This window comes from Hemitrygon akajei, chromosome 11 (assembly GCF_048418815.1).
Source record: "Hemitrygon akajei chromosome 11, sHemAka1.3, whole genome shotgun sequence".
Classification (NCBI taxonomy): Eukaryota; Metazoa; Chordata; class Chondrichthyes; order Myliobatiformes; family Dasyatidae; genus Hemitrygon; species Hemitrygon akajei.
In genome coordinates this window covers 159,057,050-159,070,141 of record NC_133134.1, presented here as the reverse complement: position 1 = coordinate 159,070,141, position 13,092 = coordinate 159,057,050, and the positions used below count along the sequence as shown (strand labels likewise).

At 43.8% G+C, this 13,092-nt stretch overlaps 1 protein-coding gene across 3 annotated transcripts in view; it reads left to right on the top strand.

Moving 5' to 3' along the window:
- LOC140736173 (protein phosphatase 1 regulatory inhibitor subunit 16B-like) overlaps positions 1-13,092 on the top strand; it is a 223,878-nt gene that overhangs the window by 100,413 nt on the left and 110,373 nt on the right. For all 3 annotated transcript variants that reach the window (XM_073062040.1, XM_073062042.1, XM_073062041.1), the window contains one exon: positions 10,940-11,010. In XM_073062040.1, the coding sequence (XP_072918141.1) occupies positions 10,940-11,010 (71 nt within the window). The remainder of the gene's footprint in view (positions 1-10,939; positions 11,011-13,092) is intronic.

The following is a 13,092-nucleotide window of genomic DNA, read 5'->3' as shown; positions in this document are numbered from 1 at the left end:
CTTAGTAACCTGTCAGGGTCAGCTCTGCCCTACAGATCTATCATAATAATCATTGTGTCTAAAGGAATTAGATCTCTTTAGAAGAATACGTCAACCTGTTATGATAGTACAGATTTGAGTTTTAACTGCTCAGTGCAATCAAGTCATGTCACAAACAGAAACTGCATTGAGAAATAAGACGCTAGAATCTGAAGCAAAAAAATAAACTGCTGGAAGATCTCAGTAAGTCTGGTAGTATCTGCGGAAGGATAAGGAATGCACCAGCGATTCATGTTGAGACCAAAGATGTGAAACCAATGCTTTGCTTGCCAGTGCAGATGAAGTCAGAAGATTCCAGGGAGCTCTTCCCAAGAAACACCAGGGATGGGAATTCTCTATTATCTATCTCTCATCCAACGTTATTAAAACTTATCATCCAGTTGTTCTTGATTGGTGATTGTGAGAGCTTGCTGTGTACAAGCCAGGCTACCATACTCCCTCTATTACGGCAGTAGTAATGTGATCACTCAAGTTGAGTATGATGTTTCTAAAGAGGTTGTCTACTGGTGGGTCCTCTGGTGCCTGTAGAGGCTGATCCGTGATCCACATAGCGGGATGTTAGGGTGGATCTTAATATGCATGATTTTGGTTAAGGTGGGGAGGCTGTTACACAGGCAGCCACCATACAGTCCTTGACAGATCGGGGCCAGGGATCAGTGGCAAAACGACTGGGGTCCCTTTATTGCCGCAGCCTTCCTCCGGTGTTGTGATGAGTTATCATCTTCTGCCTGAGGTCTTGGTTAGATCTCCCTTTGCCTGGAACCTCCCCCTTGACCTTACCACTGTGAATGACCCTCCAGGGGCAAAGTGCCAGATGGCTCAACTGCAGACAGGGATGTCAGGAACTCTCAAACCTCTCCAGTTCAACTGGGTGACAATCCCCAGAGAAGATTACAACAGTAACTATGCTGCAGAAACTAACTTGCAGGCTGTAAAGTGCTCTCCCGAGGGCGTGAAATTAAATAGAATAAACACATCTCTTATTTCTGACCGATCTGGAATGGAAACACTGGCCAAAATTCACCTCCCCCACCCAAATGATGTCAAGGCCAAATAAATCCCCACCTCAGAGAGGGACAAATAACCTGGCACAAAGCAAAACCGAAGCCAGCAATTTGTCAGGAAGGATCAGCAACTGAAAATTACTAGGGAGGATACAGGATAATTTTACTGAGCGTTACAAGAAGATATAATCTCACACGGCATGGCTGCTGTATTAACCTCAGCTTGCTTTTGTTGCCATTGTAAGCACAGTACTGTAGCTAATGTAGCCTGTTGCTGCCTTTTCTTATTGAGATAAGCGGTTATTTAGATAAGATTTTCCCTGAGAAGATTATGTTGTATTAGAACCCAGACTCAAGTGGATTATACATGTTTTGAAAATGATTGTTCTGGGTGGCTTGAGAAAGCTCAACAGTTCGATAATCACGAGTGTTCCAAGGACAGAGTTTTTCAGTACAGTAATTTGATTCTAAAATGGGTTAAGTCCACCTATTCTTCACCAAGACTGGGCTCAAAGACCATGCCAGATATTTTTTATTTGTATCTTCTGGCTGATGGAACTATTCAGAGCGGGTAGGGTCTTTGATTTAGTTGGCTGCTTGGACAGAGTCCAGAGAGGGGAGGCAGATTTTGCAGTGTGCTGAGTTGTGCCCACAAAATTCGGGGAGCTTCTTGCGATCACATGCAGAGCAGTCGCCATGCCAAGCAGTTATGTGGCCAGATAGGATCGGTTAAGAGTTCAGGGACAGAGTGCGAGGTTTAATGAGTTTCATAACCCTAAGCGAGAAGCGTCGAATAGTGGATAGACCCAGATCTCCAGAACACGCTGTTGCAGTTAGTCCATCTGATGGAAGTTTCTCTGTGGACCCATCTGGTCCTTTAAGTGGGGACTTTCTTAATGATGTCTCCAAAAGAGCTACCTAATCTGGCAAGGAGGATAAAAGGGTTAAAAGTCACCAGAACCTGCTACTTAGCAACTGAACCAAGGAACAACAAACACAACTATATTTATTCAACATCATTAACGTTCAAAATTTTCCAAACCATTTCACAGGAGAGTTATCAAACTAATTTTAACATTGACCCACTTAGAAATATTTGGGCAGATGACTAAATTCTTTGCCAAAGAGGTAGGTTTTTAGGGAGGTGCTTTACAGGAGAAGAGGGAGAGATAGAGATGTGGAGGGATTCAAGGATTGAGCAAGTTGAGAGCTGAGGCCTCTTCTGACAAAGGTGGTTCATTAAATCTAAGGCTGAGGGAGAGGCTAGATTTGGCAAAGTATAAGGGTTGCAAGGTAGAAGGAGATTTCAGAAGCAGGCTGAGGTGAGGCTGAAGAAAGATTGCAAAACAAAGGTGCAAATTTTAAAAACACCAGCTTGCTTTCCACCTTGGGAAAAAAAACATGCACTTAGTGGCCACTTTGTTAGATACTCTTGTACACCTTGTTAATACAAATAACGAATCAGCCAATCATGTGGCAGCAACACATGCATAAAAATATGCAGACGTGGTCAAGATGTTCAGTCGTCGTTCAGACCAAACATCAGAATGGGAAAGAAATGTGATCTAAGTGACTTTGATGGTGGAACGATTGTTGGTGCCAGATGGGGTAGTTTGAGTATCTCAGAAACTGCTAACCTCCAGAGATTTTCACATACAATGGTCACTAGAGCAACAGTCCCAAACCATTTTTATGCCTTGGACCCCTACCATTAACTGAGGGAACCATGGACTCCAGGTTGGGAACCCCTGCTCTCGAGTTTACAGAGAATGGTGCAAAAAAAACTACAAAAAAAACCATCCAAGTGAGTTGCAGTTCTGGGGGCAAAAATTGCATTGTTAATGAGGGAGGTCAGTGGAGAATGGCCAGACTGGTTCAAGCTGACAGGAAGGCAACAGTAACTCAAATAACAACATGTTACAACAGTGGTGTGCAGAAGAGCATCTCTGAACACACAACACGTCGAACCTTGAGGTGGATAGGCTGCGGCAATAGAAGGCCACGAGCATACACACAGTGGCCACTTTATTTGGTACAGGAGGTAACTAATAAAGTGGCCACTGATTGTAAATTGTAGAACTGTAAACCTCAGGGTCTCGAGTATTTCAATAGAGGGAGATTTAAATCAGCATAATAGGCTCCTTTTCTCCTCTTCCCTTTAACATTTCACTGGAAGTTATTTAATCTGCACAGAAATGCATTTTCAAAGGCAAAGGGAAAGCTCAACCACAACTGGAGCTTGTTGTGTGTTTCCTTGGTCTGAATGATATGGGTCAGGTACGGAGGAAGGGGTGGGCTCTGTGATCCTGGTGAGGGTGGGTAATAAAGCTGTAGGAAACTGTGAAAAGATGCACGTTCTCACCTTGTGATGGTGCTTCGTATTAATTATTTTGTGAGTGTTACTAAACCTGCCAGAAGTGGCAACTAGTCTGTCAACACTAATCTTTCCACAGGCTTTTCTCACGGTGTCTGTAATCATGTTAGCGCACTTGCCTGCAAGCATTAGGGAAATAAACATCTGTCTCTCATCCTGTAAAAGTTAAGTTTGCTTCCTCTAGAGAATGCAGAAGATTGAAAAAGGTTTTTTTTTAATGTATTAGGATTGTTGGATATGAATGTTTTTTATCTCGGATTTCTGCTTGAATTAGTCCTTGCCTGCATGTAGCAAAGGCTGAACAGCGAAGCTCAGGCCAACGACTTACTTAATGCTCATTATGCCATTGGCATTCAGGAATACCATTGCATTTGGGTGTAGAAGGATTCATCATTGCTGTTTCCATGACAATTTTGTTTTACCAGTTAGGATTGTTAGTCCCAGGCCAAATGTCTGAACTTGGAGGACCAATGGATCACTCTTAGTCTGGTCTCTACTCGTTCTCCTGCTTGGCATGGGTGACCCTACCAAAAGACAAAGCATAAAGCCAACATAGTTCTCTGGGCCATTGAGGAACACAAGCCTCCAAACCATGACAATGTTGTGGTCCTCTTGGAGGTCAGGCTGATAAAGGCCAAGTAATACCTCTGTCAAGCCCAGAGCATCTGAACAAGAGAAAATGCAAGTACTCCTCCTTAAAAAGTCTACAAAAACTGGTGGGCACGGCCCGTACTATCACAAGCAAAGCCCTCCTCACTACTGAGCACATTTAAAAGGAGGACTGCCACAAGAAAGCAGCATCCATCATCAAGGACCCCCACCATCTGGCCAATGCCCACTTCTGACTGCTAACATCAGAAGGAGATATAGGAGCCTCAGGACTCACACCACCAGGTTCAGGCTCCTGAACCAGCTTGGAGAACTTCTCTCACCTCAACACTGTACTGATTCCACAACCTACAAGGACTCAACAACTCATGTTCTCAATATTACCTATTTATTACTTGGCTTATTTTTGCTTTTGCACAATTTGTCTTCATTTGCACATTGATTGTCTATCCTTGTGTGTAGTTTATCAGTGATTCTGTTGTATTTCTTTATTTTACTGTGAATACGTGGAAGAAAATGAGTCTCGGTATTGTACGGTGACATAGACATACTTCGATAATAAATTTACTTGAAACCTTGAACTTTGAGATGAAAGCTTCCATGTAGATGCGATGAATAAGTGAATCTGAATCTGAATTTGAAGTCACATGATATGATCATGAGAGCTGTTCAACACATTAGTAGTAGGCAGCTGTCGACCCCAGGGGATCATGGGTCTGTGCCTCTGGTGGACTGTGTCCTTTCCAGGGCGCAAGCCTGGGCAGGAAGATTTGAAGAACCGGCTGTTGTCCATGCAGCGGGTTCCCCCTGTCCACGTCACCGATGTAGTCCAAAGAAAGGGCAAGAGCTGATACAGCTCAGCACCAGTGTCGTCGCAGAGGTTGCCAGAGTGAAGTTGTAAACAACATCAAACTGCCTTAGGGACCCGGCTCCAGATTTCTTCCTCGGGGTTTACTTCCGAAGCCTCTCCCATGGGTGGATATGGCCGCAAGGCAGCGGAGGTTTAAAATCAGAGTTTTCCTTCTTCAGTACATTAAAATGGTTTAATAGAAACAATTAATTGGGCAACAGTTCAGACCTCTCAGTCTTTACCTACAGATACAATTTCAGAAGCAATTAAGAATTTGTCTTTCTTCCAGTAAGATATTGCAGTGATCTATGCACACAATTACTTGAACACCATATGAGATATGGTTTGCCAGACCTGTTCTAAAAAGACATTCTGGCTCACTGATATAAAAGGAAAGTGGATAGTGCTTCATCAAAGTTCTTTGTCATGGCAATATAATGCAAGAGGCAGGAAGGTTCTCATACCAGGACTGAATAAAATATTGTTTGGGTAGCAGTTAGTTTACTGTAGACATTTATAATCACCATTTTACAGGATAGATGTAGAGCAGCATTTCCCAGCTGGGGTCCAGGGACCTCTTGCTTGATTTCATTGGTCCTTGGCATAAAAAAGATTGGGAAACCCCTGATGCAGAGGAACATGCAGGGAACCTAGAGTACAAGTACATGGATCCCGTAAAAGTGATGTTGCAGGTTGACAGGGCAGTGAAGAAGGCTTCTGGTGTGTTGGCTCTCATCAGTCAGGTCAATGACTGTTGAAGTTGGGATGTTATGTTGCAGTTGTACGAGATGTTGCAGAGGTCACATTTGGAATAGAGGGTGCAATGAAGGGTTTTGGCCCGAAACATCATTGCCATATAATGCTGCCTGACCTGAGTTCCTCCAGTGCTTTGTATGCATTGCTTTGGAATAGTGTATTCAGTTTGGGTTAAGCTGTGGAGGAAATTTATGAGGATGGTTCCAGGATCAAGAGGTTGAGTTATGGAGAGAGGACGAGCAGGTTGAGACGTTTTTCACTGGAGGGTAGGAAAAAGAAGAGTGTATTTATAAAGGTGAATAAAATCATGAGGGCCATAGATAGGGTGAATGTGGATGGTCTTTTTCCTAGGCTTGGGGAATTAGGAACTAGAAGGTATAGGTTTAAGGAGAGAGGGGAAAGATTTAATAGGGACCTACAACAAAAGGGTGGTCTTTATAGGAAATAAGATGCCAGTGGAAGTGGTTGAGGCAGGTACATTAACAACATTTAAAACGTACGTGGATAGGAGAGTTTTAGAAGGATATGGGCCAAATGTGGGCAAATGGGACTAGTTTAGCTGAGGATCTTGGTTGTCATTGACTAGATGGGCTGAAGGGCCAGTTTCCTTGCTGTATGAATCTATAGGAGAACGTTTCAGATGGTGCAGAGAAGATGTCTTCTGAGGATGTTCTCAGAGCCACCAACAATACTCATCTTGTTCACTACAGCATGAGTGCATCAGAATGAGTTACACTCAGTGGCCACTTTATTAGGTACACCTGTACACCTCGTTAATGGAACTATCTAATCAGCAAACGTGTGGCAGCAGCTCAATGCATAAAAGCATGCAGACATGGTCAGGAAGTTCAGTTGTTGTTCAGATAAAACATCAGAATGGGGAAGAAATGTGATCTAAGTGACTTTGACTGTGGAATTATTGTTGGTGCCAGATGGGGTGGTTTGAGTATCTCAAAAACTGGAGATCTCCTGGGATTTTCACGTACAAGAGTCTCCAGAGTTTCCAGAGAATGGTGCGAGGAACAAAAAAGCACCCAGTCAGCGGCAAAGTCTGTGGATGAAAACTCCTTGTTAATGAGAGAGGTTGGAGGAGAATGGCCAGACTGGTTCAGGGTGACATTAACTCAAATAGTGGTGTGGAGAAGAGCACTTCTGAATGCACAACTGTAGGTTGCACTTGTAGTAGTCCTAAATGGGAAGAATTAGACCATTTCCTTTGGGACTGCACATAAAGAGTCGCCACTGTGGTGCCATCTTACAAGCTTTCAGAAACGTGCATCTGTTTCAGCTAGTCATCCAAGGAGAAGATCCCACTTGTTCCCACACCACCTAACCTTGTATGCGCCTCTGTGAGTTGGGTCCGCCTAGAAACTTCCCTCACGATGGGCATTATTTAATCACAGAAGTTTATGAGAGCTTTTGAGAGATTATTTCTTTCACTCATTCATTATGTGCTGTGTTATATGACATGGACAATCATGGTCTTTCTGTGATCATGGGTTTTCTTGGTAAATTGGTTTTCCATTATCTTCTTCTGGGCAGTCCCTTTACAAGATGAGTGACCCCAGCCATTATCAATACCGTTTAGAGATTGTCTACCTGGCGTTAGTGGTCGCATAATCAGGACTTGTGATATACACTGGCAACACGAGTGAATCTGCAGATGCTGGAAATAAATAAAAAACACACAAAATGCTGGCAGAACTCAGCAGGCCAGACAGCATCTATGGGAGGAGGTAGTGACGACGTTTTGGGCCGAAACCCTTCATCAGGAGTGAAATAACATGGGATGGTCGAGGGGGGATAAGAAGTGGGGGAAGGGATAAAGTAGAGAGCTGGAAAGTGATAGGCTGGAGGGAAATGGGCTAGGGGGAAGGTGGAGAATTATGGGAAGTAAAAGAGAAAGAAAGGTAGGGCTGGGGGAAGAGTTTATAGTGAGGGGGGCAAAAGAGAGAGAAAGAGAACCAGACTAAAATAATAGATAGGGATGGGGGTAAGGGTGGGGGGCAGGGGTATCAACAGAGGTCAGTGAGTTGGATGTTCATGCCGGCAGGAAGAAGGCTACCTAGGCGGGAGATAAGGTATTTTAGTCTGGTTCTCTTTCTCTCTCTTTTTCCCCCCTCACTATAATCTCTCCCCACAGCCCTACCTTTCTTTCTCTTTTATTTCCCATAATTCTCCACCTTCCCCCCAGCCCATTTCCCTCCAGCCTATCACTTCCCAGCTCTCTACTTTATCCCTCCCCCCACTTCTTATCCCCCCTCGACCATCCCATGTTACTTCACTCCTGATGAAGGGTTTCGGCCCGAAACGTCGTTATTACCTCCTCCCATAGATGCTGTCTGGCCTGCTGAGTTCTGCCAGCATTTTGTGTGCTTTTTGTGATATACACTGCTGCTCATACAACCATCCACCTTCTGTTCTCTTGGCTTTACGTCACTCTGATTGGGAGTGGGGTTGGGGTGTTGCTAAGCAGGTGCTACACCTTGCCCAAGGGTGACCTGCAGGCTAGCGGAGGGAAAGAGTACCTTCCACCTCCTTTGGCAGAGACGTATCTCCACTCTGCCACCCAGAAGGCACCTAGCTTATTTAAAGTATCAGCAGATTTATGACTGGTGGTGTTGCTGAGCACAGTTCCTTGCTGAAAAGTAATTAGATCTGCAAAGTTCAAAGAAAATAAAATGCTTTCATGCACTATAATTCATATCGGTTACATTTAAAATTAATGCTTGTATACTGAAGATTATACTCTTTACATAAAAAAACATCCTCCTATTATTTAGCAGAAGAGAAGGAGCTCCTTATACCTCCTTTACTAGAGACACAGATGTTTCTCCTCCCCGCCACCCAAGATGATTTCATACACAAGTGCATTGATGTTGTAAAATTCACAGAATGTAGTGTTCAATTACAGAGAAGGTGCAGTGCAGACAAGTAAACTGCAAGATGCACGATGAGGTAGATTGGGAGATCAAGATTTCATCTTTTTTGCGATTGAGTACATTCAGGAGTCTGACAAGTTGCAGGATAGACACTCTCCTTCAGGATGGTGGTACATGCTTTCAATCTGATGTATTTTCTGCCTGACCTTTACGCCAACCTAACCTAATTCCGCTGCCCACAGAAGGTCCATATCCCTCCTTCGTTGCCTGCCCACGTGCCTCTTAATCAATGCAATTGAAGGGCGCTAACTTTGCCTTCCTCAACATTGAGAAACTGGGTCCAAATCCATGCTATGTCACATTTCATAGAACATAGAATAGTACAGCACAGTACAGGCGCTTCGGCCCACAATGTTGTACCGACCCTTAAACCCTGCCTCAAATATAACCCCCCCCCACCTTAAATTCCTCCATATACCTGTCTAGTAGTCTCTTAAATTTCCAAGTGATGTGAGTTAAATCACATGTAACTAGACTCTTTTATGTAAAGAGTATGTAACTGTTTTCATGTGTTCATAAACTGTCAGAGGAAAGTAGGAACTTGCTCTCCAAAGCTCACAGTTTCAGGATTGGACCTTGGGATATGCCCTCTTTTTAAGTTTTGCCATCAGAGCACCAGAGATTTTGTTTGATCCTGACCTCAGGTGCTGGGGTGTTCTACTCATGATCCCTGTGATTGTGTGGGCTTCCTACAGGCACTCCATTTCATTTTATTTCTTGATTTTACTGAGATACTGTGCCGAGTAGGCCATTAGCCATGCTGCCCAGCAACCCCTGGGTTAATCACAGGCCAGTTTACAATGACTAATTAATCTACCAGCCAGTACATCTTTGGACTCTGGGAGGAAACCCATGCGGTCACAGGGAGAACGTACAAACTCCTTGGAGGCAGCGGCGGGAATTGAACCCAGGTCGTTGGTACTGTAGAGCGTTGTGCTAACCACTATGCTGTCATTTTCTTCCTACATCCCAAAGATGTGTAGTTTGCTAGGTTAACGCACCTCTATAAATGGGACCTGGTGTGTAGGTGGTTTCAAAGATCAAAGCACATATACATCACCATATGCAGTACTACTCTGAGATTCATTTTCATGCAGGCATTCACAGTAAACCAGAAATATAACAGAACCAATGAAAAGCTACATACATAGACTGACAATCAACCAGTGTGCAAAAGAAGACAAAATGTACAAACTTAAAAAACAGAAACTGAATAAAACTGAAAACGTGTGATAGTGTTCTTGAAAGTGAGTCCATAGATTGTGGAATCCATTCAGGGTTGGGTTGAGTGAAGTTATTTTTGCGGGTTCAGGAGCCTGGTGGTTGAAGGGTCATTTCTTTTCCTGAACCAGCTGGTGTTGCTACCATTCAAATATCGTGGTGGTAGAATACAGTGAGAGTTGATTAGATTATGGGGAAGGAAAAAATGGGATTGGTGTAGATTTGATGTAAATGGATGGTTGATCGCTGGTATCAACTCAATGGCACAGGGGTCTGTTCCTATGTTGTATCCCTCTCTGATTCTATGACTCCACTCCCACAAGCAGACCGTACAATTCCTGAGGTACAAAGCAAGCTGTGGTACTCTAAGCCTTTTGACCAAAAGGCAGATTCAAAATCATTTGTCAAAATTGAACTGGATGAATCCTCAGAGGGAATGTGGAGGTGATTGATTGGCAAAACTCTGCCAAAGACCCAGCATGACAAAAGTGGGCTGAATATTCTCCTCAGTCACAGGCACAAAATCGCTGGAGGAACAAGGTTAGGATGTATCTATGGAAAAGAGTGAACGGTGGACATTTTGGACCAAGACCCTTCTTCAGGGCAGAGTAGGAAGAGAGAAGATGTCAGAATAAACGGGGTGGGGGGGGGGAGTGGAAGGAGGCTAGCTAGAAGGTGGTAGGTGAAGCCAAGTGGGTGGGAAAGGCTGAAGAAAGAATCTGGTGGGAGAGAAGCGTAGACAATAAGAGAAAGGGGAGGAGGAGGGGTCCCGGGGAAAGTAATAGGTAGGAGAGAAGAGGTGAAAGTGAATACCCTCCTTCAGTTCTCTATCATTCTATAAACCTTCCCCTGTGGATACAATAGGGTCTTTGCAGATCCAATAGGGTCTCTGCGGATACAATAGGATCTTTTAAGAGCCTCTTAGATAGATAATGGAGCTGTGAAAAATGGAGAACTATGTGCTAGGGAAATTCTAGGCAGTTCCCAGAGTAGGTTACATGGTCGGCACAACATTGTGGGCCGAAGGGCCTGTTATGTGCTGTAGATTTCTACGTTCTATGTTCCATGCCTTTTTTGTTTATTTGGGGGAAATCAGCTTAGAAGCAGAAATTTTCTGACTGTAATTGTTATGTTTCTGTTGCAGTGAGCCTCTTACTGAAGAGAAATGTAAGCCCAGATTTGTGCAATGAAGATGGACTCACAGCATTACATCAGGTAAGGAGGAATCTTCCCACTCACTGTGTCCAGCTGTGAGATCAGAGACCCCTTTGGATGCAGCCTCCAATAGGAATACTGAAATGATATCGGAAATTAGGATCTTAAGTTACACGAATAAGAATAAATGATCAAGTTACATATTAACTGGGGCGGCATGGCAGTGTAGTGGTTAGCAATACGCTTTACAGTACCAGTGACCTGGATACAATTCCTGCTGCTGCCCGAAAAGAGTTTGTACGTTCTCCCCGTGACCACATGGGTTTCCTCCGGGTGCGCCAGTTTCCTCCCACAATCCAAGTACGTACCAGTTGGTAGGTTAATTGGTTGTTGTATATTAACCCGTGATTAGGCTAGGGTTAAGTCGGGGATTGCTGGGTGGCACGAGGGGCTGGAAAGGTCTATTCTGTGCTGTAAATAAATAACTTAAATCAAAATGAACAGTCTGGAGGATCTTGGGCAGAATCTCTTTGTTTGCAACAAGATTTTCTATAAAGTTTTAATTAATGTATTCATATAAGCTTTAATTCCCAGATTGTTCTGGCTATCTATTCTCAAGGTTCAAGGTACATTTATTATCAAAAATTGTATGCAATATGCAGCCTGAGATTCGTCTTGTCCAGACTGTTCTGCCTAGCTGTTCTCAAGGTTCAAGGTACATTTATTATCAAAGTATGTATGCAATATACAACCCTGGGATTCATCTTCTCCAGACAGCCACAAAACAGAAAAAGATTTTTTAAACACTTTCACCAATAACTTCAAATTCAGATTCAGACCCAGATCTATTTATCCCAGGAAAATCAAAACATGCAGTGAAATGTATCATTTGCATTAACAAAAGAACACACCCAAGGATGTGGCCCGCAAGGGTCACCACACATTCCAGCGCCAACATAGGATGCTCACCACAACATAACAGTACATGCCAAGTGACAAAGCAACAACAGCAAAACGAGCCTCATTCCTTCCTTCCACCCACTCACTCAAATTGACTCAGCACAACTTACATGTTTAAGTGTTACCAACATGCTTAAGACACTGGTAAAAGTTCTGAGGTCTCCGTTGGTCAGGGCCGACCTCGGATGTTGTCTCCTGGCTGCCTAGGTATGCAAGATGACAGTACAATATGGAGAACACGCTGCTGCCCACATAGCGGGCTCCCCCTCTCTAGATAGATAGATAGATACTTTATTCATCCCCATGGGGAAATTCAGCTTTTTTCCAATGTCCCATACACTTGTTGTAGCAAAACTAATTACATACAATACTTGACTCAGTAAAAAATATGATATGCATCTAAATCACTATCTCAAAAAGCATTAATAATAGCTTTTAAAAAGTTCTTAAGTCCTGGCGGTAGAATTGTAAAGCCTAATGGCATTGGGGAGTATTGACCTCTTCATCCTGTCTGAGGAGCATTGCATCGATAGTAACCTGTCGCTGAAACTGCTTCTCTGTCTCTGGATGGTGCTATGTAGAGGATGTTCAGAGTTTTCCATAATTGACCGTAGCCTACTCAGTGCCCTTCGCTCAGCTACCGATGTTAAACTCTCCAGTACTTTGCCCACGACAGAGCCCGCCTTCCTTACCAGCTTATTAAGACGTGAGGCGTCCCTCTTCTTAATGCTTCCTCCCCAACACGCCACCACAAAGAAGAGGGCGCTCTCCACAACTGACCTATAGAACATCTTCAGCATCTCACTACAGACATTGAATGACGCCAACCTTCTAAGGAAGTACAGTCGACTCTGTGCCTTCCTGCACAAGGCATCTGTGTTGGCAGTCCAGTCTAGCTTCTCGTTTAACTGTACTCCCAGATACTTGTAGGTCTTAACCTGCTCCACACATTCTCCATTAATGATCACTGGCTCCATATGAGGCCTAGATCTCCTAAAGTCCACCACCATCTCCTTGGTCTTGGTGATATTGAGACGCAATGTATCTCTATGTATCTGATAAACCAAAAGGAACGGCAGAGACTGATAGTTTGGCACCAGCAGCATTGCAGGAGTTGTCAGTCAGCATTGAACTCAACATAGGACTGCCTTAAGGAGTCCAGCTCTGCATTTTTCCCTCAGG